This window comes from Mangifera indica, chromosome 17 (genome assembly GCF_011075055.1).
Source record: "Mangifera indica cultivar Alphonso chromosome 17, CATAS_Mindica_2.1, whole genome shotgun sequence".
Lineage (NCBI taxonomy): Eukaryota > Viridiplantae > Streptophyta > Magnoliopsida > Sapindales > Anacardiaceae > Mangifera > Mangifera indica.
Genome location: NC_058153.1, coordinates 11170490 through 11196440, shown reverse-complemented (window position 1 = coordinate 11196440; position 25951 = coordinate 11170490). Strand labels below are relative to the sequence as shown.

The 25951-nt window shown below is 31.1% G+C and overlaps 1 protein-coding gene and 1 long non-coding RNA gene across 2 annotated transcripts; one reads left to right on the top strand and one right to left on the bottom strand.

Annotated features, from left to right (window-relative positions):
* The first annotated feature begins 16292 nt into the window (after positions 1–16292).
* LOC123200388 lies at positions 16293–17318 on the top strand. Its single transcript, XR_006498534.1, has 2 exons — positions 16293–16709; positions 16965–17318. It is a non-coding gene; the product is annotated as an uncharacterized LOC123200388 (long non-coding RNA).
* Positions 17319–23901: 6583 nt separating this feature from the next.
* On the bottom strand, positions 23902–25684 carry LOC123200814 (putative GDP-L-fucose synthase 2). The gene is made up of 2 exons (XM_044616206.1): positions 25497–25684; positions 23902–25368 (listed from the first exon to the last, which is right to left on the bottom strand). Exons 1-2 carry the CDS (start codon positions 25513–25515, stop codon positions 24416–24418), a joined length of 972 nt encoding a protein of 323 aa, XP_044472141.1. The 5' UTR covers positions 25516–25684; the 3' UTR covers positions 23902–24415.
* Positions 25685–25951: the final 267 nt, after the last annotated feature.

Sequence of the window (25951 nt, the reverse complement as noted above, 5' to 3'; positions counted from 1 at the left end):
TTTTCCAGCTTACATTCAAGAGCATATAAAGTTTTCTTTTAATTTGTTAAATTTAAGAAGATTTGAGTCGTCCTTGAGTGTTGACAAGATTTTTTGCCGCCATCTGATAAGTGTACGTAATTTAGATTATAACATATAGTTAGCGCTATTGAGAATCCGAGAATGAATTCCGAAATTCATTACGGTGTCTAATGAATCAAACTTGAAGAAAATAAGTATAAAAGAAAATTTTTTAAATAGTTCAATCTGATCATCAAAAAACCTTTCCTCGCTCTTTCTTCTCTTTGCATCCGACTTTTATATCATTGATCATTATATTTAAGGACAGATCTCTATTTCATGTTGTTTTTTAACAAGAACCTAACTATTCACTAACTAGGGTAAAATCCAAGATATGATGATTGGAGAGTCAGAGTTTTACAAATATGACAGAAATTTAAATTTAAATAATCTCTTTAAAAATTTTAATACTCTATTAATTTTACTAACTTTTAAAATCTATCTTATATAATAGTTATTGACTGGAAGAGAACTGATCATATTAAAACCATGAATGTTGTTAATATTTAAATAATAATATTTTTGTTTGTGTTCTCTAATATTTTCTTGATTTTTCTTGTGTTTTGTGGAAGGATGGAAATTATTGTAATGCTTTAAGAATTTATGAACGGTTATAAGCGAACATTTGAATCATATTTAATTTTGAGTGATCTTTCTAAATGAATAGGGAAACGAATATAATAAGGTGATAATTTGAGTGAAAAACGAATATAATAAAAAGCTCAAAAATATTTTATGTCTGTGAGGTTCAATGTATCCTTATTAAAGATTTTCTTAATTTTTTAATGCCCCATGAATTACCACCTTTAAGCACAGGAAATAAGACTTAGTAAAGCATATACTATTTTAAAATATATACATAGCCTATTGTATCAATAAACACACACAAAAAAGGGATATAAAAATTTTTACCACAAAATGGGTTTGTCTATACAAATATATCACACTTTTAATAAACAAAACATTTATATCATAAAGTTTGCAATTATCATTGTCTTCAACCTTATAAACACAAACCAGCCTTCTAGACTCGTGACAAAGATCCAATATACTTTTGGATCAAAATAGCATGAAAAACTGGTTGATGAGATCTCCAACCATTAGCGAGGTGATGACAATATAATGAAATATGTTTGTGAGAATGAGAGACTCATCTACATCAACATAAGTGTTGATTTCAAAGGATTTATAATGAAAATATATTATTCTCTGATAATCGATTGAAGTCAAAGTTTACATGTAAACAATAACCACTAATACTGGATGGTCAAATAAGAGGTGTTTTCGAAATTCTTCTCAATTTATGGTAGAATTTTTAGGCCTTTATTTGTGTGGTAATTTTGTATATTAGGTTGTTTTTTGCGGCAAATATTTTAATATGCCAAAAAAAACATGATTTTATTTATTAAAAACGTGATTTTTAAATAAAAATATCTAGAAAATTATGATTTTTTTATCATAGCTTGTGGATGTTGATAATTGTTTTTTAAACTGAACCCCTCCATCACCAAAGCAAAGTAAATACTAGAGAATATAACTTTTTATTTTTTAATATGAAAGTTTGATTAAATTTTTTATTCTTTAATATATATATATATATATATATATATATATAAATAAATAAATAAATAAATAAATATATATATATATATATATATATATATAGTTGGTAAAAAATGTGGATTCAAATGAGATATTATTTATTGTAAAAAAAAAAAAAAATTGCCATTAATCACGTGAATCATCTTGGGATTATTATGATAATAATTCAACAGACAAAAATATTATGTATTATTGGTGGAGCCCTATATTAAATTCGACAATATATTTGTAACGTGGAAAAATAAGATATGGTTAAACCGACCTTTTGAGATTCATTATTTTTAAGCAAGATAGATTAAGACAGATATTGATAATCCACTAATAAATTATGATGTCCACTACGACATAGGTTGAATTAAACACAAAAAAATAATAATAATAAGGATACAAAAAAATTCTTAAATGATTTGATTCAGTGATTGAAAAACCTAAGTTCATTGTATGTTATTAATGGATTTATAACACAAGATATTATGAGAAAAGTGTAAATACGGATAGTGGTAGTATATCTTATGTGTATTCCCTCACTCTCTCATTATAAATGTATATAACTTTTAACTCTGTTATTATAATCAATCGCTTTCAATATCTCTAAAGTTTACATGTTAGTAAGTATTGACGTAAAATTGAACCAACAAGAAGAACGTAAAATTAGTAGTATGATCTTACTCAAGTACATATAAAATCAAACAAGTGAAAATGTTTCTTCATCTCCTTTACATGGTGAATGTTTCACAAACTTGTAAAATCTTAAGGAATTAACTTATAATTCATGAAATTTTTACATAGGATTTTTAACAACGAAATTCAATTTCTTCTTGAAATACCACCCACGTAAAGCCATGAGCTCATTTTAGTCACTACTAAGGGTAGATTTGGTCCGAATTGACTTAGCTCAATTCCACCACTTGGTTAGAACAAATAAATCTCAAGTTAAACCTTCAATTCAATAATTCAAATCAAGATTGAATCATTTATCTACTTAATGTATTGTTCATCCAGCCGATATGACTATTTACATCTTTGATGATACTAATAATATTGTGCATTAGTTCGAACAACTTCGAGCTAACTGAACATTATGGATATAATTTGAGCTCAAGTTGGTCTTAGGCTTAACTTGACTTAAATCAAATCTATCTCTTGTCACATATATACAAGACAATTATAAGAATCTTCGAATAGTCTCATAGATAGCAAGGTTTAGAGAAAAAAAGTGCTTTCAGAATTTCATCACCAGGAGATGACAGTGGGGCAAATTGGTTATAAGATTCAGCTTCACATGTCTTCTTTTTGCATTGTGTCAAGTACTTCAATTTATATGACGTAGTTAGTCACTACATGCAGTTTGTATATCTAACAATATGTAAGAATTTGATACATAACTTGTAAGAATAATATTCATTGAGAAGAAAGTACACAAATGCATAAAAGTGATAAAACCAATAAAAATTGAGTCTTGCATGAACAATTTGGTTTTCTAGGAACCTTTGGTCTCATTTGAACTTTTTATATATAAATTATAGGTGAATTTGATCCAAGCTAAGGTGAGTATGGGATCAGTTCGAGCTTAAATTGAAGACATAATGCTTATATTGAGTTTGAGCTTATTTGAGTAAGTAAATAGTGTCATAAAAGAGTTGTTGGCGGTATGAATATTGTCAACCGATCTTGAATCAAGCTATCAAATTAAAGGTTTAATTGAAAATTGATTCATTTAAATCTAACCATAGATCTGAGTCAGCTCACATGGGAACCACCATTGGTATAAATTCAACTTGACTTCCTAAATGAAGTGTACTGGGATCTTGAAGCAGACTATGTACATAATCATAATCTTCAACATTTTCAAAATGTCAAATTAGAAAAAAAAAAAAAAAAAAGTGTCAAATAATACTAGTATTATTCTTTCAAGAATAAAAATTTGAACAGACAATTGGATAGAGTAGCTTCTTTTCGAATCTTATTTATGTGCACATGTTATTAATTGATGATGATTTTACTTATTTGCTGGCAGCCCATACATTGAAATTGAAAATTTTGGGCTATACTTTGATTTTAGGGGTGGATTCAGTTTGAGCCAATTTGAGTATAAGGCTAGTTCAAATTCCGATTAAATCCATAATATTCAATTTAAGTTTAAGTTTATTCAAATTGATATACAATATTACAATAGGGACTATCAATGTGTGAATATTATCCGCCATTCAAGACACCCTATATTCCCTAAGTATGATACCTTAGAGTCGTACACTGTAATCGATTAATCATGAAAATCTATAACTCTGACTACACAATGTGCACAGTTGAAGTTTATAGGGATTAAAACTTATAAACAGTAAGAAATTAGAATGGTAACACGTGCAGATTATAAATCAATTCAACATAAATTATAATGAAAATACTATTATACTATACCGTATCGACCATCTCCCATGGTTCGTAAAACAATCTCGAGGTATAATCTGCATCAACCATCTTCGTGAAGAGCCTCGAAAACCAATACTCCCTTGTCGGTGTGGTCTGCCAACTCTTCCAGACCATCTCGACATGTCCTACAAAGAATGTGTAAGTAGTCATCCAACGCTATGAAACAGTCAAACAGTGATCATTCCCCCAAAACTATGTTGACAATTTGATTACATTAAACATTGTGAATTGATTATAATTGAATTTGTGATGCGGATTTTGTATGAATATATAATAATAATGTATGTGATTCATAGCGGCTAATGATTCCATTGATTTGAGTATGTGTGTGCGCATCTATGGATGGAAGGATTTTATGGCCTTGAACTGTGGTTGGATTTTGATGATATGTTATTGTTATGCTATCTCAGTCATTATTTTGGTAGTAGATTAATGGTTACATTAGAGAGTGTGTTTATATTAAGCAAACCAAGTATTTTGTGATGATAAGTGTAGTTTTGATGCGTGTATTATGTTGAAGTAGTCGATAAGGTTGTGGCATAAATAATATATTGATAAACTTAATGCATTACATGATTTAGTGGAGGAGAGAGAGATTAAATTTCTAAGCTACTGTGGTATGGTTTTGATAAGGATTTTATGAACAATTGTGAGGTTATTTTGATATGTTAAATCATCGCATAGGAGTATGTGGTAATGGGATTGGTTGATGGACAAGCAATGATGTTAGAATTGTCTGTCGAATTCTAGAGAAAATAGCAAAACACACCCTTGTGTTTTTGGGAAAAATTCCCCTCATGTTGATTAAAGCCACGAGAGTATGGAATTGGAAATGGACAAATGATCGTGTGATATGAGACACACGGTCATGTGCCATGCACCAAGGATACAACTCCATATGCCTGGTTGCATACCTATATGGATAAAGTAAGACATCCTTGTGTGTGATATGAAGACACTCGTGTACTTTTCAAAATTTTTGAAAATAAAGACATGTGAAGTACATAAAAAGTATATGAAGTTCTTATGTGAGTATATGGGTTTGGAAATAACTATTTTACCCTCTATAAAGGATTAATGAGAGGAAAATATAAATTAAGGCTCTAACAAAGGCAATATGAGGTTAATATCAACTAAATGTGTTGAACTATATGAAAGATGGCATGAAAGGAATTTGGGTATACCCGATTGTGTAGACAATGGCACAAACCCCAATTGAAGTGGTTTTGAGTCAAAAATTGAAAATGATGTACTATGATATTGTGATTTGTCACTAAGTTATGTGCAAAGTGATTAAGCCACCAAGTTTTGTGCGGTGTAATAGTGAAAGCATCAAGAGTAGCCTATGTGATATTAATACCTTTGGATGATTATGCATTGGCCCAAGAAGCCTTAGCATCTAGGATGCTCGTGCACACACTAACATTAGGCATCTTAGCATCTTAGATGTATATGCGATAGTGAGGCCCAGGGTCTCACTACTCTTATAATCTGGTATCCATAACTGAAAGCCCAATTGGCATGTGCACTAGGTGTACTTTATGATTGACAATTGAGATGTCTTATGCTTTCACTAGACGTTTGAAATGTCAATGAACATCATTTCGCACTAATCATCCGGCATAACACTACCATTAAGGATTTGGCAAAGGCATCAATATGATTTAAATAGGCATCAGAGATGCTAGAGAAACATTTGTGATACCATAAGGAGATTAATCAAAGGACACATATGAGATAAGGATTATCTATGGTGTGTGTTCATATATTGGGATACCATAAGGTCACCTACTTATTGAGTGTATTTCATCACCGTCTTCTTTAGTGGTTTTGCAGGTAGGACTTTTGGAGTAGTAGGGACCCAGTAGGTCAGCTTGAGGTAGCACATGAGGCAGAGGCATTTTGGTCATTTTTCATGTTCAGCCATATTTATTTACTTGGATTTATTTTATGATTTTGGATTTCATACATCGGGATTATGATTTATTATACTTTTGGGGATTGTGAGAGTGAATTATTTATCATGTGATTACTTATTGTTGTATGTATTTAAGAAAAGTTTTAGTTAGCACATCTCTTCGGATACTTATTCTAGATACATCTGGAGAGGGGTGTTACAAGTTCAGTTTAATCTATACTTATTAATTATTAAAAAATAGAAATTAATTAGAGAATAGTGTTTCGATAAAAGTATATTTGAGCTAAGTCAAACCTAAGGGACAACTCAAGTTTATATCAAATTTATAATATTTAGTTCAAACTCAAATTTAAACTCATTCGAATTAGTACATAATGTCATTGGAAGATTGTCCACGTAGTGAACATGTTGTATTAAACGGCATAAATACCAATTTTATAAAGTTTTTAAGGTGTTTTTGTTATTACAACAATTATTATATATCAATTAATATATCTCATCAACAAAATGTCACAATAGATGAAAAGTTGTTTTTTTTTTTTTTAATTTCATGGATAAAAAATGTAACTGTGATAAACTTTAGGTGAAACAATAGGCCAAATATTAAAATATCATACTCATACTCATTAAATTTAAAAAGAAAAATCATTTTTTTATCTATCTGTCGATGTTACTTGTTAGTTTGATTAGTTAAAAGGTGTTTAAGTCCTTTTCTTCAAATATTATAATAAAAGTATAATTAAATAATATTTTGTCCCTAAGGTTTTAAATATTACAACAACACCCTTATCTAAGTAAACTGTTAACAACATTATGGGGGTGTAAATGTTATTTTTAAAACTTATTAGAGGTAAATGGATATTTTGCCTTATCTTATTTTGAAAATTACATAGTCACCCTTATATTGTGAAAACATAATTATAAATCCAATAGTTTGAAATATGACATTTACACTAATTAATTGCATTTTATTCAAAACTTTTTGGAGTATAATATTATTTTTGAAACTATTGAGACATAACTTAAAATTTTAAATATTTCAAAAACACCTTAATCTATTTTTGAATTCCCAAAAAACACATAAAAGTTTTATCAACACCCCTTACATATTTAAAAATTATATATTTCCCTCAAATATACAATTATACATTATTAACACCCCTATTTATTATTTTAATTAAATTTTTTTATTTAATAAATTTTAGTTAAAATTTTTATTATAAATTTTTGTTATAATAAAAATTTTTAGTAAATTTTTTTATTATTTTAATTAAAATTATTATATATTAGACATAAAGAAAATTATTTAATAAATTTTAGTAACAGAGTGTTATTTTGTTTGAGAATCTATTTGTCTTTTCAATAATATTTTAATAAATTTAACAAATGAGTGCAGAATAGTTTTTTTGACCTTTTGGTAAGTGAGTGGAGAATAGTTTTTCAAACTAACAGGGTGACACCATTACTTCATCAAACCTTGGGTGGGACAGTTGGCCGAAAAAATAATTCGACCCTCTAAAAATTAAGTATCAAAATCCAGACATGGTAAAAGCCAAAAGTAAAAAAATGTGCACGACAAGAAAATTTTAACTACACTAATTTCTCCTTTTTTTTTTGTTGTCCCAAAACTGGTCTTTCCATAACCCCAAAGAGAGACAATAAAAAAGTTTATCTTTTCTTTTTCAATTATTCTATAATTCTTGCAGCTTTTTGTGTTAATTTCTTCTATTATTTTACATGCTTTTTGTCAAAAAAAAAAAGAGGCCGACAGACTTATTCCCACCCAAGGGATAGTGAACTCCCAACTTATACCCTTTAACTTTTAAAAACTCAAATATTCATCTATTACCCAAAGTCTGTTAAACTTTTCTATTAGAATCAAAGGTAAAATCATTATTTTATCAGTAATATTAAAATAATTATAATTTTATCTTATTTCTCTTTTCAAATTTTAAAAACTAACAACTTTACCTTTAACTAAACATTTCAAGTTTTAAAAAATGACTATTTTCCCCCAACCTAGGTTTTTTCTCTTCGAAACCCTCCAACCACCACACTGTCTCCGACACCACCCTCTCCCCACCCTCATTGTTAGAATCATTTGGACAACTATCGTAGGAGGCCTTCCAACTATCATAGGGTAAAATGATAATTTTACCTTTGACTCTAACAAAAAAGTTTAATAGATTTTGGATGATGAGTAAGTGTTTGTGTTTTTAAAAGTTAGAGGATATCTTGAGATTTCACCATACTTTGGGTGGGAATATGTCCTTGGGCCAAAATAAATAAATAAAGGACTTTGGGTTGCTCTCAAAATGGGCGTAGGTACAAAGTTTAAGGTCATATTCAGGCCCATGTATGACCAAGTTCAAAAGTAATTTTGATAGGCACTTTGTCAATCGAGCAAAGAAGCCCGGGCCAGTTTTTCATATCTAACCTTTTGGGTCTAATTAATTGGGTTTCACATTTGTTGTTGAAATTCGGTTCATTAAAATTCTTCCAATTTTGGTTTGTTTTATAACTTTAAAAACTTACAAATATGCCCCTATAATCACATACAAGTTTAAAAATCTGACAAAAACACTACTGCATACAAGGAATTTTCAGGCCCTATCGGGTACCAATGATGAAATATCTTCATATAAAATCATAGAATGACACATATTTATTGATACATATTTATTTATATATATTATAAATACATATAGTTTTATTGGTTTAGGTAATAAAGAGGAAAAATTTTTTTTAATTTATTCTTTGGCGTGATTAGTACATATAAATTATATCAAAATATAAGAAGAGGATTTATAATTGCATGGGTACCATTTAATTAAATTTTTAAATTTGATTATTTGAATATGATAAATTAGCGGGCTTATTTTTATATATAAACTAAATTTGAATTAATTTAAATATTCGAGTTTGAATTAATTTAAATTATATTTAAAGTTAAATTATTTTTAAAACTAGTTTAAACATCAATTTGTCCTTTTAAACTCTTTTGAATTCAATTTAATCTTAAGTTAAGTTTTGTTTGAGCTTAACCGAGGTTGAAAATCTAAACCCATATACGAAAAATTTTAATTATTGATTAATTCAATACACTCTATACACATTTAAATTATTAGACCCGACAATATGTGTCTACTTTATTATGTCATTTCAAGTTTCATAGACGATTAACTTGAATTAAGATGGTGTCAAAAACACTTAACCCAATATGATTCAAATCATGAACAAGTTGGCAAGACTTAAATTAGAACTTAGAATGGTGTTGAAAAAAACCTAACTTGAATTGACGTTACCTAACCCTTTTTGGCACAAAACGACATGAGCCCAACATGAAACCTATGTATAGGTTATATATGGTTATAAAGGGTCAACCCAGCACGGTCTTATTCATAAACCAGCGAACCCTAATATTATCCAAATGGCCAAAGGACTATTTCCCACCCAAATTATGCAATTTTTTCAAATTTTTCTTTATTAATTTTAAAAATTTTATTTATTAACTTAAAAATAATTAAAATTAACAATTTAAAAAATAAAATCATCATTTTATTTATAATATTAAAAATAAATTTAACGTTTTTTAAATCATAAAAATTAATAATTTTTTCTCATCTAAATTTTTTAAAATAGTATTTTCCCTCTTAAAATCTCCTAAACAATTTCCATATTCAATTTTTCGGTAACGCCAGTGACAAGGGATGAACGGCGGAGGTCTATGACGGCGGTTGAACGTCGGAGAAGCGACGGCAGTAACAGAGGTGAAAGCGGCAGTGATGAAGCGATAACGAACACACGCCAGCAAGGGAGAAAATCAGTAGCTAACAGTGGGTTTTGGTCGACAGAGGCTGGACGGAAAGGTTTCGCCAGTGAACGGCGCTCAGATTCCGGTGGGAGGGCGGCAATTTGATTCCAATGCAGTCGATTTTCAGTGATTGAAAGTTGTTTCAGCGCTCGGGCGTGGAGGGAAGGGAGCGGTTTTTCTGGTTAAAGACGAGCAATTGAGTGGGTTTTCGGCTCTGAAAGTTATTTGGAGGGATTTGATTGAGAAGAGAAAACAAGGATTCTAACAGTAGCAATAATGATGATGATGATTACAAGAGATTTCCTTTGAACGACAAATGTTACCGTCTTTCAATCATCCATTTCTGCCCAGATTAAGAGGAGTTTTATCTACCGAGAAAATTATCGGCGACGCTATTGATTATTGTCCAGGGCGTGATTTGAATTCTCAGGAAAAAACAGAGATCGAATAGGGGAAAAGATAGGTTCTTCTGGCTTCGAAAGTGAGAGAGAGCACCTATGGAAAACGAATATTGGTTTTTGGCCGGATTCCCGCCGGAGAAAGGAGGAAAGAAATAAAATCTAGGTGGAAAAGTTCAGCTTTTAAAATTTAGAAAATAAAGAGAAATTATATAAAATTTTATTATTTTAATTGGTAAAAATTTTAAAAATAAAATATAAAAATTGGAATAAAAATTTATTTTTTTAATATTATTAAATAAATAATTATTATATTTTTTATACTAATAAATTTTGTTTTGTTATTTTTAATAACTAATAAATAAATATTTAAATTTCTTAAATTTAATAAATAGATATTTGATAATTAACTAAATCTTGGGCGAGAATAGGTCTTTTAACCTATAAAAGATTATCAACTCTAAATACTGTCTATAAAAATTTTGAATAAATACTATTTATCATACCAACAATTAAAGTTAGATTTGAACCGAATCAAATTGAGTTGAGCTTCAGCTCGATTCGGTTTATACATAGTTGAGTTCGAGTTTGAGCTCGAGTTTATAAAAGTCAAACTCGAATTCGATTCGACTCATTTTTCGTTATTAAAACAACGTCATTTTAATACATATTGATTAAAACAATATCGTTTTGTATCAAAATTTTTAATTGAAAAACTTGAAAAGTAGCTCAAGCTCGAGCTCGAACTCGACCGAGCTTGTATAAAACTAGCTCGTTTAAGTCGAGCTCAAGCTCTAGCTTGAATGGACTAGATTCGAGTCCAGCCCTACCGACAACCAATTCAAATAAATTCGATCAATATCTCCAATGAATTCAAACAAGTTTGATCCAATCATTATAAATTTTAAATAAATTTATGTTTAAATTCTGTTCAGTTTCAATCTAACTTTACTTATCAAACAATCAATTATGCAAAGCTTTAGTTTTCATTTTTTTAACGAGAAATCTATTCAAACTGAATTATCTACTCAGAGCTAAATAATTATATCAAATAAAACAAAATTTTAAATTTAATAATTGATGTTATAATTATTAAATTCAATAATAAAAAATGTGTTATTAAAAAAAAAACGAATTCAAACCCTCTTTACAAAAAGCAGGGGCACAGCTTTAGTTGGCCAACAAACCAGCCCACGTGACACACCGTTATCAAGCTCAAACAAGACCAAGTTTGATGACCTGAGAAATGGGCCTTGTCAAACCAGAATCTCTGTCAAGTATTTTCTGCATGTGACTGGGAATCTGAGCCATCAATGTCCTCTTCCACCATTAAAATCCTGTCAAAAAGACCTTTCCATTTTCTCTCTAAAGACGAGAAGATTCATAATGCTCACTCCATAAAGTCCGCCTCAAGTTTTCAGGAATTAGATTGCGACTGTCTCCGCATATAAAAGCCCTTCAGGTCTCTTCTCTTTCTTCACCTCCGTCGTCTATATCTTCATCTCTAAGGTAAGAGCAACGTTCAGCTTCCCAAATTTGTTTCCATAGCTGTCAAGTTTCAGTTTCTTCAGTGTCCTGTAAAAGCAAGGTTCTTATAGAAAGTGACTAATATTTTTCAAAGCTTTTTTAAATGATCAAGAACTGAAAACTTTCCCCTGTCGGTCGCCTGAAACTTTCTTTTCTCTTCACCTTCTTTTAGTAAAGATTGCAGAGATAAAAGCTTCATTGAAAAAATTATTTAACCCCCTAATAGTTTAAAAAATGGTAAAGAAACCCAAATGAATGGTTTCTTTTTACGTATCTACTGAGTTTCTGATGGTTTCAAAAGTGAAAGAAACAGCCGTAATTGTGGAACTTTTTTACAGGAGCTTTAATCAGGGCCGTCTGATTCAGAGATTCCTCATTGATATCATTGTTAACACAACTTTTTCTTGGTTCAGGAGCTGCTCGACTTTCTCTTCAGGTACTCTCTCTCCCCCCTTTTTGATAATTTTCCTGGAAAATGAAAAATCGATTGCTTTTTTTCCTCCGAAAAATCTGACTTTTTCTTAGACATTCTGTCGCTTCTTGTTCTTTGTCATGATAGTCTCGAGCAGGGTTTTTGTTTTTGTTTTTGTTTTATTTTTAATTTTCGCTTTAATTTTTATTTTCGTGTCATTTACTTGTAACCTGCATTGCGAATAATGCAACCTACTTTAACTTCGTACACGTGTCCGACGAATTTTCGACACCCCAGATTCCTCTTTGCAACATCATGCCGGTACATAAAATACGACCCACCCCCAATGCTTAGATCCAAGTCTTTACTCAATTACCATTTTTACCCTAATTGGCCTTCTCATACTAATAATATTGTATGCATAAATAATGATATATCATTATATGATTTAATATTATTTTATCTTTAATTATTAACTTTTTAATTACATAATAAAGATTGTATATATAATATTACTTTTTTTATTTTATCCCTCCAAAGGATAATCTTGTCCCTAAAATTTGATTTTCGATAAAAAGTTAAGTGGATTCAATATATGTAATATTTCTCATATATAATTTATATTATTTTTTATATTAAAAGTTTTATATAAGGATGGATTCAAGTCAATAAATCAAACTCCAATTGAAACAATTTTATCTGGTCAAGCTTAAGATAAACGACATCAATGTTGGAGTTCACCTTGGCCATGATTCTTTTATCTTTTTTTCTTTTTTTAGGTGAAGATTCTTCTTCTTCATGTGCGATTCCTCCCCTTCTCCGATATTATTATTCACCTTCTCCCATATTATTGTTCATCAGTTTGACTTTTGGGCAAGTTGAGCTCAAATTCAAATTGACCATTCTATATTCAAATTAACATTTATTCAGGTTAAATTCAATTTGAATTCATCCGTAGTTTTGTGCAAAAAGAAGCTAAATTATGGAACTATACATATAAGTCATCAATCGAGTAGTATAATCTAATAGAGTCCAATATATATATATGATGAAATAATGAATATTTGTTCATAAAATTTTATACTATGTCAAAATTTAAGGGGAGTTTTGATTGATAATTTGGAGTGAAATTCTAACCATATGTAATATGTAAGTTTTACACTTTATATTATAACTCATATTTCGAATCAAATTATAGGGATATATTTTGTTACAAACTTGAGAGATTTCATGTTCATATCTAAATTATCTATTCACGCAATTTTCGACATGATATGATAACTAGACATGATAAAAAAATAAAGTTTGGTTAGGTTTTTTTTACACTAATTATAATTCGGATTGTGTTTAGGTTAATTTTTCATATATAACCTAGTCATGACCCAAATGTTTTATAAAAAATAAAATAAAATAAAATTTTGGCAAATTAACATGTTGAATGCACAACTTCTCTGTAATTAACTTCTAAATATGCATTGCATATAGGTACTTAATTATTCTATAGGATATAAAGTTTAATTAATGTGTTTTTTAATTCTCTTTATATTTATATTTATATATTTGCATAATTTTATTATTTACTTGTGTTAATTAATTGACTTAAAATTCCTTAAGGAAGATCTTTATGAGCACCAAACAAATAAGTGGATGGTGAAGTTAAAATAAATCAATTTTATTTTAATAAATTATGTTGTTTTGCGTAAAATATAGGTTAAAATATGTCTTGTTTTTATACGACATAATCCTTTTTTAAAACAAGTTAATTCAAGTTGTGTTGTGTCAATCTGCTCATAGAATGGGTCATATTTAAGTTAGGTTTTTTTGATATGATTTGAGTTCGAATTGAGTGTCTTCTAACCTTAAACACGAAAATACACAATATGAACACGACCCAATCGACACAAATCGCCAAATTTGATTATCAGTTCAATCATATAACAAGTCATGTTTGAGTTGGATGTTTTTGTCATGATTTTAAGTTAGATCGAATTTGAATTGAATGTCTTTTACCCTAAAATATGAAAAGACACGATACAAACATGATCTCAAAAAAATTCAAATCAAGTCAAAATTTTGGTTGATGAATTGAGGAGGAATGACAGAAGCATCTTTTAAAGCTGACAATTTTTAACATAACTCGTTAATCTGACACAACACAATATGGAAAAGATCAGGTTAGGATTGAGTTTTTTTAATAAAAAATTTATTTTGGGTCAATCCAACACTACTTGAAATTAAATTAGTTAGTGTTAGAATTTACACGAAAATAACCTGACATGACCCAAATCAATTTAAATATTTTGGAGAAATATTATTTTAATAGAATTTATTAGAGATAAATTATAGAAATGTTGAAAAACAATATCGATAGTAGTTAAAATCTTTATAAATTGCAAATAATTATATTTTCATATAATTATAATTACTCATATATTGTTTATTTTTATTTAAATATTTTATTTTATTATTAATTAGTAAAAATATGATTTGATTAGTCAGATTATAAATGTGTTTTTAAAGTTTTACTCATATTATAATTATATATTATATTTTTATAGTAAGAATTTGAAATCTTTACCGATTGCATATAATTATATTTTTATATAATTATAATTACTCATATTATCTTGAATTTTTATTTAAATATTTTATTTTATTATTAAATAGTAAAAATTTAATTTGGTTAGTCATATTACTAATATGTTTTAAAAGTCTTAATATGTAATTTTTTATACTATTTGCTAATAAGGCAAAATAATATATTTTATATTTTATTAATAGCAGGGTAGGTAATTTGATGAAGAAATTAAAATAATAAAAACACTTTAGAAAATGAAAATAATAGATAATTTCGGATCAATTTGAATCAGTTAAGACAATTCAAATATTAAAATGTTGAATTAAGGTTAAAAAATCTTAATATAATTCTAATTCAGATAGAGTTAAAGTTTAAGATTTCTGATATAAAATCTGAACTAACAAAATATAAATATAATCTGACAATACAAACTGTCAAGTGTAGTATCATCGGGTTCATAAATTTGGAAAAAAGACACTTTCATCCCTGGCAGTGGCTTGGGTTGCCAAAGATGGAAGAGGCAAAGTTGATCATTCAGACAAGCAACGTAAAGACGCCTTATTTTGGCAAGTCTTGCTCGTTTCCCACGGCACTTTCGGTTAACATGGAAACGTGAAAGCCGGGGTGCTTTTACCCAAATGACCAAAATGGGTCCTGAAATGGGACCCGTTTATAATGGACTCCTCCACAGCCGAGTAGAATTTTGATCAAAGTTAAAATTAAAAAAAGCATGGTTAATATTTATTTAACCTAAAAAATGGGTTTAAGACAAGTTCCAATACATCACTTTCGAGGTGTATTAGCCAAGCTTATTAAGTTCTTAATCATATAAAAATGTTAATTTTTTCACTTTATTAAAAAGACTTTAGATCAGATCTCAAAAAAAGATCCAAAGGTGTTATACAAAGCTCTCTTAACAGCGAGATGTTTGCCCAAAAAATATAACTGAAGTCGAGTCTATATATAAAAAAACGTAGGTTTAAGTTTCTTCTAAAGATATATAAAGATCAAACTTTCAACGAACTTATTTACTTTGGTGGTGACTGTGGATAAGCCTTCTATTCCTATTCTTCTTCTATGTGCATATAAACAATTTAATGGTTTTCCAACTATAATCTATAATTCTTAGCCCTGTTAAAATTTTCTTATCTTCTTATTTCTTTTACATTTATCTTATCTTATAATAGATATCAAGATCCATTATCACATACTCAACTTTGCTACCATTACATAAACTGTGTAAGGTTCTTAATTACGTATATCATCATAACTATAATATACAATTATTTTTTAAAGTATAAAAATAAAATAATAAAATTTTGTATATTCAGTTTTGAGTTTCTAATTTGATACGTTATTATGTTATGGGTGATTTTTAATTGAAAATATAACAATACCTAATTATATGATAACATATTATCTTGATATCCAATTAAGAATTCAAAACTATGTACTTATAATGTTACTTACAATAAAAAAATATAAAGGTTTAGATCATAGCACCCATTTGGAATACATAAATTAATATATTTATAATATAATTATTATTATTTTATTTTTGATAAGCATAATTTTATTGTTAGATTTAAATAAGTTTGGCATGGTTAGGGTTCCTAGAATCCATTATCCATGCACAAAAGAATGTTAGGCCAAGAAAAAAGCAGGGCCGTGTTGTTTAATGTGTAGTTTAATATTATAGGGTTTTGTTTGGTGGTTGTCTCGATATATTTAGGCTTTGAGGCCTCGACTCTAGTGCCTGTTTGGTCATCTGTCTGTCTGTCTGTCTGTCTGTCACAATATATAATAAAATTTGCCCATTTCAATTCAACAAACAAAACCCAGAAAAGAGGAAAGGAATTCCATTCCCAGGGTAATTCTGGAATGTTGAAAATGGTTATGGGCGTGCAAAGAGACAAGAAAAAGACAGAGGTTGCTTCGGCGAATCTAGGTTAATCTTCCTTTCTGTATCTGTAAGTAAGTTTCAAGAGGCTTCATTGTGGTTTAAGCTTGGCAGATTTGGCTTATAAATTTACAGTGCTTTTTTTCTGTCTTCTCTTCTCCCATCTCCTCTGTACAGTCTTCTGAGGGAAGAGAAAAGTGGCATATTTGGTCTTGTTTGATTCATCAGGATCATTTCTTTGACCATAATGTGCCACCCACAAGCTTTTATTTTTATGTTTAAGCCGGGACTTGTTCTCATTGTATGTGTTTCCTGATAATGCTAGGGTTCTGGAGGTGTTGGCGGTGGCTGTGGCAGGAGTTGTTGCTTCAACGGTGGTGGAATATGAAGCAGCATGAAGGAAACGGGCAAATGGGTGCCTGTGAAAACTGGGTTTGTCATAGAAGAAAATCAAGATTTCAAATTCAAATATCTCTCTTATTATTATACCTTTTAAGGTGAAATTCTCTGAGGATGGTGGTGGTGATATTGGCTGGACGGCTCAATCTCTGACTGTGACGATATAATTTTTAATTTTTTTCCTTTGTTAAATTTTCTTTCTTTTTTTTTAATTTTGTTCATAAAGGAATGAATTAGTAATATTTTATTGCAAATGTTTATCTTGGTTTCTTCCCTTTTCCTTCTTCAATGTTATGACATGACTAACTTGATCTCTTCTGTGTTTTTGGTTTTCTTGTTTCTGTGTTGTGCCTTTCTCTTTCTTGAAGTCAAATACTCAAATACACATTTCTTAAAGATGGATTCAAATCGAATTTAACATGTGTGAGTTCGGATACTGGAAGTTCAACTCATTTCAATGAGAAACTTTGTTTAAATTAAAAATTTTTAGTAAGGTCAAGTTAACTCAAACTAAGATTCTTATACATCGAACTCAAGCATGATAATCTTCTGTATCAAGTTTGAGTCATGACTATTTGATTTTGGTTCAATGCAATCGAAACTCAAATTAGTTTGGTTCAAATTTATTATTAACAGGAAAAATGGGGAGTTTGTTTGAAGAAAAATCAAAGACCCTGAAATGGGTTTGATGGTGGTGGTGGTGGGTAAAGGTTTTAATTCTGGGTTCCCTTGAAAAAAAAGCAGACTTCAAGTGTTGAAGAAGAAACAATACACAGAATACTTATGTACTATAAATTCAAAAAGGCTTGTCAGAGGAGGCTTGTTTCTTCTGAGTTGTGTTGTGTACATTTCTTGTATCTTCTTGGGAAATGTGGGGATTTGATTTTATTATTTATGGTTCAAATAAAACCTCCACCATCTCATCTGTTACATCAGCTCATGAAATTTGCAGAAATATATACATACATTCACCTAAATCTCTCTTTGAAACTTCCTTCTTTTCCTTCTAAGTATGTTGGATTATTTCATACTTGCCCTTCCATTCTTTTATCATTGTTTAGTTGTTCATTTGTACATAGGGTTGGATTCAATTCGAGTTACTTGAACTCGAATTTAAACTCAGACAAATCGAGCTGGAATCAAACATTAAACTTGTGTATAAAAACGAGTTGAATCTGGACTAGTTTGAATATTCAAGTTTAAATTAGTTTGGATCGAATCCAAAATGTTTTCAAACTGAATTCGGGTTTTAATTTATTAATCTCAAATTAACCTTTTTAGATTCAAGCAAATTTTAAACTAAGCGTTATTTGGACATTGTCCAAATCTAATCCAAAAGAGTGAGAAAATACTTGAGAGGTGAGAGTGAGGAATCAAGGGTTATAGGTTATGGAACTATCTAGGGATGGAAATAGGAATGTATTCAAGTCGAACTATAAAAATAATATTGTTTTAGTCAATTTTGACTCGATTACAATATTAAGCTGAGCTCAATTTAATATTGTAGTCAAATTCGAGTTTTAACTCTTCTCAAACCAAGTCAAACTTAAACTAGTTTGAGGTGAGTTATTCTTTTAATCTTGAGTTCGATTTGGCTTGTATCCACCCTTAAGTGGAAATGCCTAATTAAATATTAAATTCGAATTAATTTAAGTTAGTATACAATATCATGAAAGGGACACCAATAGAGTGAACAGTATCATTATGGGATAAATGAGTTGATTGGAAACTGAGTTAGTGGTTCAACTTGCAATCAACTTGTTTAAATCGAGTCATAGATTCGATCCAAACTGGGGATTTGATGCGAATCAGCCTAGATAGGATCCACACCTAGAAGTGTTCTATTATGCTGCATTCTGCTCTGCAATTTAGGTTTCTCTTCCTTTGCTATGCCCGTGAAAGCTGAAATAATAAACTCCATACCCTTTTCTTCACATTTATCATTATTATTTCACACTTGTTTTCCAGTTTTATATAATTATATATGCACGTACGACTTTCATCTCTTTGGTTGGTGGTGGGGCATGGCCACGACACTTTTCTTGGCCATTTCCTGGAAAATTCAAAAGGGTTTCAGAAAGAAACCACAAATTTCACAGAATTCTATCACAAATTTACTAAATTTGATTCCTTTGCTTTTGTTTGGACAATGAAAGTTTCCACTTTTATTTTCTTTATACTATGTTACTAGGGCAATTGGATCAGGATCCGATAGTTCTAATTATGGTGATCAGATAACATTATAGGCAAACCCTATTGTCTATCAATGAATATGCTGAGATTATCCATTTAGATGTTCACATCAAGATTCGATAGTTCAATCATCATAATGAACTGTACCAAAAGCTAATCTGATCCGAAACTGTTTAAAATTTGTTAGAAGCTTTGAATTGGGTCGAATCGCAATTAAACTGACCTAAACCCATGGGTTCACAGTTCAATCAATGGCTTAACCCAATTAAGCTCAACACATTTTCATTAGACATAGTATTTGTATCATCACGCCAATGTTGTTTTTTTATGTCACCGTAATTCAAATTTTATATTTAATGATTATGTAAAATTGTTATAAATATTATTTTAATATTTATTTAAACAATTTATCCATCTAACCATTGATCAACCACGTTAACCCAAACCAACCCTTTCACTTGGTTAATATTAGCTCCGAATATGGTAACATTGAAAATAATGTTATATCGAATCAATCATAATTCTATAATTCTTCCTAATAAAACCAACCCTTTCACTTGGTTAATATACCGATAATATTTTATGTATAAATAAATGAGTACTAATGGTTATCAACAAATCAGTAAATCATCAAATTATATAACAATATATCAATTTATTTGTATTTATTAATATCTATGTATGTATATATAAACAACATCGTTTTCCAACGCAATAAAATCAACAAAGAATGGTCAGATCAAAAATACAATGATCATAAATCTTATTTGCCCAAATTGAATGCATTCATTTTAATGCATTATTTTAGTAATTTTCTCAAGTTAAAATGGTTCAAAATCTCTCAGTATGCATACCCATTTGTACATATTTGTAGTCTTCTTCTTTTTCTTCTTTCAAATCTTCATAAATCCTCATCAAATCTATTGACCAAAATCCTAATATATTTTTTTCAAGGCTTCTCCCCCACACCAAATTCTGGCATGGTCTGCAAAATCAGAAACTTTCAGAACAGAAGTCATAAATGGTGCCAATTAATGACCCTATCTACGAACAACATATTAAACAACAACAAAGTGACCAGATGTAGAAATTTTCAGATGACCTAAAAACTCATTTATTGCTCTTATTTTTTCCCTGCAGTTTCTCTCAGTGTCCCCATGACTTCAGAGAAAAGAGCAGTTTCTTTCAGTGGGTGACAAGTCTGTTTCAATTCAGCCCAAGACATTAAAATGCCATAACTTCATATAAAAAGTGTCTCTATCTAAGCGTTTACACTAAAATGCCAAAACTTCTAATAGTAGAAAAATGAAAGTTATTTTCCTTTATGAGCTGATCTAACATTCAAAGTTGTAGAGAAATTAAAGTGGTGGTTGTAATTTTTTTTCTTCTGAGTACAGACAATTAAAAGTGAAAAAGAACCCTTTTTAGAGGTAGCTTAAATGGTAAAAGTGGAAGCATTCAAGCAACAAAAAGAGTATGGGTTTGAAAACTACTGGTAGCATATCATAATCAAACTCTTTACTTGATACAGTAGTTGCAAGATCAGTCATTAAGCCTAGGATTTTACATACTTGATGGTTGGATTATTTGGCTCAAATATGGGTTCTTGGTTAACCCAAAAAAAAAAAAAAAATGAAGTGTTGGGAAAGTCGGTCTTGATCAAAAGAATTGATCTTATACACAAGCCACATAGTTAAAGTCAAATTAGCTGCTTAAATCACTAGAACATTGATCACTAAAAAGTGGCTATTGACTAGTTCAAATGGTCGAATTTTTTAGAATAAATCTCTCTTACAATAGCAAACGAAAAGAAAACCAAATTTTTCTAAAATAATTGAACGATACAACGAGTTTCCTCTGTCTTAATATATTTTGAGTAGCTAGTTTGCTAACAGTAAATGGGGACAAGGATAATACGAAACAAACAATAAAATTGAATGCAATGCATATTAGTAAACACATTCAATTCTAGCAAGGCGATGTAATGTATGGTATTCAAATTATATCAAAATCATTTTTCACATCTCATAAACACAATTAGGAGATACCGTTTTCTTTGGGAGGATGAGAAGCACATGTACATGTCACACAACTGCTCATCGGTCCTGTAATTTGTTGTAGCGAGACCAGAAATGCATCCATGCACACAGCAAAAGGGCATTATTAACCTCATGCGATAACAGAAACCTGAAAAGGCTGGAAGCAATCACCAAGGATAGAGTCAGCAATATACCAAAGAGAAGCATGATACATTTAGTCCATTTCCCAATCCAAATCCCAACAAAGTGAGAAAATTTCTGAGGCTCCCAACTTACTGATAAGCTGATCAACAGGATATAAATTGAGACATGACAGGAAATTTGAAAAATAATCCTAGATAATCCATCAGGTAGAAGGAAACCCTGGCATTGTTTCAAAAAACTTATGTTATAATGCTGGAGATGACACTGTCACAAGAACTGCATATTCACTTCCCCAAAGGCACTTCACATGGAAAATGCTGTTACTAAACAAAACCATCACTTTAAGTCAATAGATTGCATCCATGATCCAAGCCAAAAATTTTATGTAATGAAATCTGAACTTAATAATGTCTACTTGAAAAACACAAACACAGACTTAAGGCATTTCGGTATTTCAAAAAGAGCAACTCATTGGAGTAAAAATCCAGCAACTTTTTAAGGCTATCTTTAGACATCTTCCATCTGATTCATGTCTGTTTATGTTAATAATATTCATACATCTTCCACCACCCACCACTAATGCAATAACAAATTGAGTTTTGTTCTAACATGAATACATTAGAGAATGAGTAAACGTTTGATTAATAAACAAAGAAAATGAACAAAACCAAGCCATATGATTGGCAGAAAGAAACATCATATTCTGACTAGTGCTCAAGTAATTCACACAATTCCTATAGAGTATATAATGAACCTCATGTTAGTGAAAGTTAATTGTCTGCAAACAGCTGCAAGATATGTACACATAAAAGCTGCTTGGAGGACCACAAGTGACACCTTGCATCAAATCTTTGACCACACCCACATGTAATGTTCAAGCACCAACAACCAACTTCATATTCTAGCCGAGAAGACAAAAATCAGAAAGATGATAAGAATCCAAAACCTAAAAGGGGATAATGAATTATTTAACAATGTTATTATGACAGAAAATAGTTTATTGCAGGGCAATGCTACCTACTGTAGGATATCATATAAAAGTCTTAAGAGAAACTGCAAAGCCACCAAAAAAATTCCATTCATCTCAAGGACAAAATGTGAACCAGCATGACTAAACTTTCTTACATTTTACAATCGATTCACCAAAATCTGAGTGTATGTAGACAAAACCCTAAAGAAACACCCAGAATATGTAAAATGCCTAACTCCTACATAAACAAATCTGCAACCATTAACAAGTCTACCCAAACTGCAGATGGGCAAAACTCAAGAATAGGACCATATCACTACTTGTAATTAGGGGTGGCCTCAAATTGAGCCAACTCAGCTCGATTCGAACCGAATTCAAGTTAAAGTTTCAATTGGACAACTCAACTCGAATTCTCCTCCAACGATACTATTCATTCTGCCAGCGACACAATTTAACCCATTATTAGCACTATTTATACAACCAACCTGAATTTTATTCGAATTCACCATAATGGATTCAAGTCTAACTTAAGCCAGCCCATATTTGGGCTTGATTTGGCTGGAATCTAGCCCTACTTGTAAATGAAGGTTGAAAAATAAAGCAATAACACAAAATCCAATACACTTGTAATCGTAATATGAAACAATTACGATTCTGTTGCATAATGTAGATAGAGAAACAGATAGAATTCAGCTAAAAAAGTTTGCAATTGAAGCCCTATTTGCTCCTCATAACCTGTGGATATGGCAGAGGTAGAACTGGCAATTTGTGGCATAAGAAGGTTACCAAATCTCATATGATAATCAGGAATCGTAATCAACAACCATAGACCCCTTGAAACAGGTATTTAATGGACAAAGTGCAAGACAGAAGTAGAAGAACTCAGACAAGATTTGCTACTCTCTTTGTCTTCAGTATATACTGTATATGACCATCTGGAGAAATGAGGTGTTGTTTTAATGGCTTTGTGCAAGAAGTTGAAGAGTTCATCATGCTTAGTGAAATAAACAAGTGCCCAGGTGAAAAAGAAACAAAATGTCAAGATAAATTATCTTTTACCTGCAGAAGACATACAAATTTATACATGACTAATAGAAATGACTTATGAATTTAATCTTCGCCAAGGATCCATGAGCCATAATATAGCAATAGCCAATGCCTGGCAGAAGAGGGGAATGTAAAACAGAAGAGAATAACATAAATAGCTAAAAACAAAGAAAATAAGACCAAAACAGGTCATTACCATTCAAATTATATGCTTTTATACAACTTTGGCATCTGTCTGTAGATACAAGAATATACATACTACAACATTCTTCCAGAAGTTTGGGAAGAAGCAAAGTGGTGAAAAGGAACTTTCTCAAATTATCCCACCCAAAAACCACATATGCATGGATTCAATAAACATAAACATAAACAACAACACTAAAACCAAAAACCCAATGTTGAATTTGACACATACCACACCCTATTGACAATTGAGAAGTCTGAAATCAAGAAACATAAACTGCACCATATTAAGTAAGATCATTTAACACTTCTTTCATAAATTTAAGATTGCAGATCACGGAGCATCTGCAAACCACAATTACATAACAAAAACTCAAAATTCGAAGATTAATTTCAATTAAAATTGCAAGCTGCATACAACTTGTTCTACAACATCTCAATCAAGCACTAAAAGCCATAGCAGCACACCTCAATAACAACTATTCCAACACCAATAAGAACAAAAGAATATTTGTCTGAATATGAATAAATGACCATCATTTCTCCACAATCTCCAAGTACCAGTTATAAGTATCAACAAGCCCACCTTTAAGCTAAATTGAGGGCCTCCAACTCAACTCAGCAATTGTGATTGAATAATATAAATTACAATAGGAAGCTGAATTCAACTTGTTCTACAACAACTCAATTATGAATCACAAAACCATGATAGCACACCTCAATAAATTTTATTCCAATGCTAATAAATTATGCAGCACATTCAGCGGAAATAACCTGAATCCAAATAAATGATCACCACTATCATTGCTTGACATTCTCCAAGTACCACTTATAAGTATCAACAAGACCATCCTTAAGCTCAATCTTTGGCCTCCACCCCACCTCCGCAAGCTTTGAACTATCCATCAACTTCCTCGGTGTCCCATCCGGCTTCGAAGAATCCCAAACAAGGTCTCCCTCAAACCCCACCACCTCCTTCACCAGCTCAGCCAACTCCTTAATAGACACCTCCTTACCACTCCCCACATTCACATGTTCCAATGCTCCATAATTCTCCATCAAATATACACATGCGTCCGCCAAATCATCCACGTGCAAAAACTCCCTCAATGGACTCCCACTTCCCCACACTACCACTTCTTTAGCTCCCTTAACTTTAGCTTCATGAAATCTCCGCATCAATGCGGGCAAAACGTGCGAATTTTCGGGATGAAAATTATCGTTCGGTCCGTACAAGTTCGTAGGCATCCCTGAAATCGCGTCAAAATTGTATTGAATCCGATACGCCTGGCACATTTTAATTCCGGCGATTTTTGCCACGGCGTACCACTCGTTAGTCGGCTCTAATGGGCCTGTTAAAAGCGCCGATTCGGTGATCGGTTGCGGAGCGAACTTTGGGTAAATGCAAGAGGACCCGAGGAAGAGGAGTTTCTTGACGCCGTGACGGAACGAGGAATCGATGACGTTGGTCTGGATTTGGAGGTTGACGGCGATGAAATCGGCCGGATAAGTATTGTTGGCGTGGATGCCGCCAACTTTGGCAGCAGCAAGGATGACGTAATCCGGCTTCTCGGCGGCGAAGAAGGCGTCGACATCTGATTGACGAGTGAGATCGAGCTCGGCGTGAGAGCGAAGCAGAATACTGGTGAAGTTGAGGGAGAGGAGTTTGCGGACGATGGCGGAGCCGACTAGGCCACGGTGGCCAGCGACAAAGATCTTGGCGGATTTGGCGGAGAGGAAGGGAGAGGAAGAGACTGCAAAGAGTGAGAGATAGAGAAATGAAAGTAAGTCAGAAAGTGAAGATCTAAGGAGATGAGAAAAGAAAGTAGATTTTCTGGCGAAACAAACGGAAAATTTCGAGAAAAAGAAAATATTTAATTACCGGTGTTCGGAGCTCCCATGAGTGTATTTTGCAGACGCGAAGCCCAGCTAGACTCGTTTGCCCTTTTTCTATTTGGGCTTTAAAAGAGCTCACCCCTCCTTTTGGCAAGACCCTAGTCAATAACAAAACTAATAGAGCACAACCCTGTAAACAAATATTGTAGTTCAAATTTTTTCTATATTTACGAAACTCTAACTTATTTTATATGAATTGTAACACTAAAGAAACAATCTTGGAGCGACTTTTTCATATATGAGAATCTTCCATTGGAAAACTGAGGAAGCTTCTTAGCAATTTACAAGAAATTTTGGAAACTTCATTTGTCAATTCATGCAAGGTACACCCATTAATTTTTGTTTGGCTTGTAAAGTTGTTCAAAAAAATAAAAAGAAAGTCCAAATCCATGAGTAGCTGACAAGTTGGGCTTTCAAATTTACCCAACTCAGTCTTTGCTG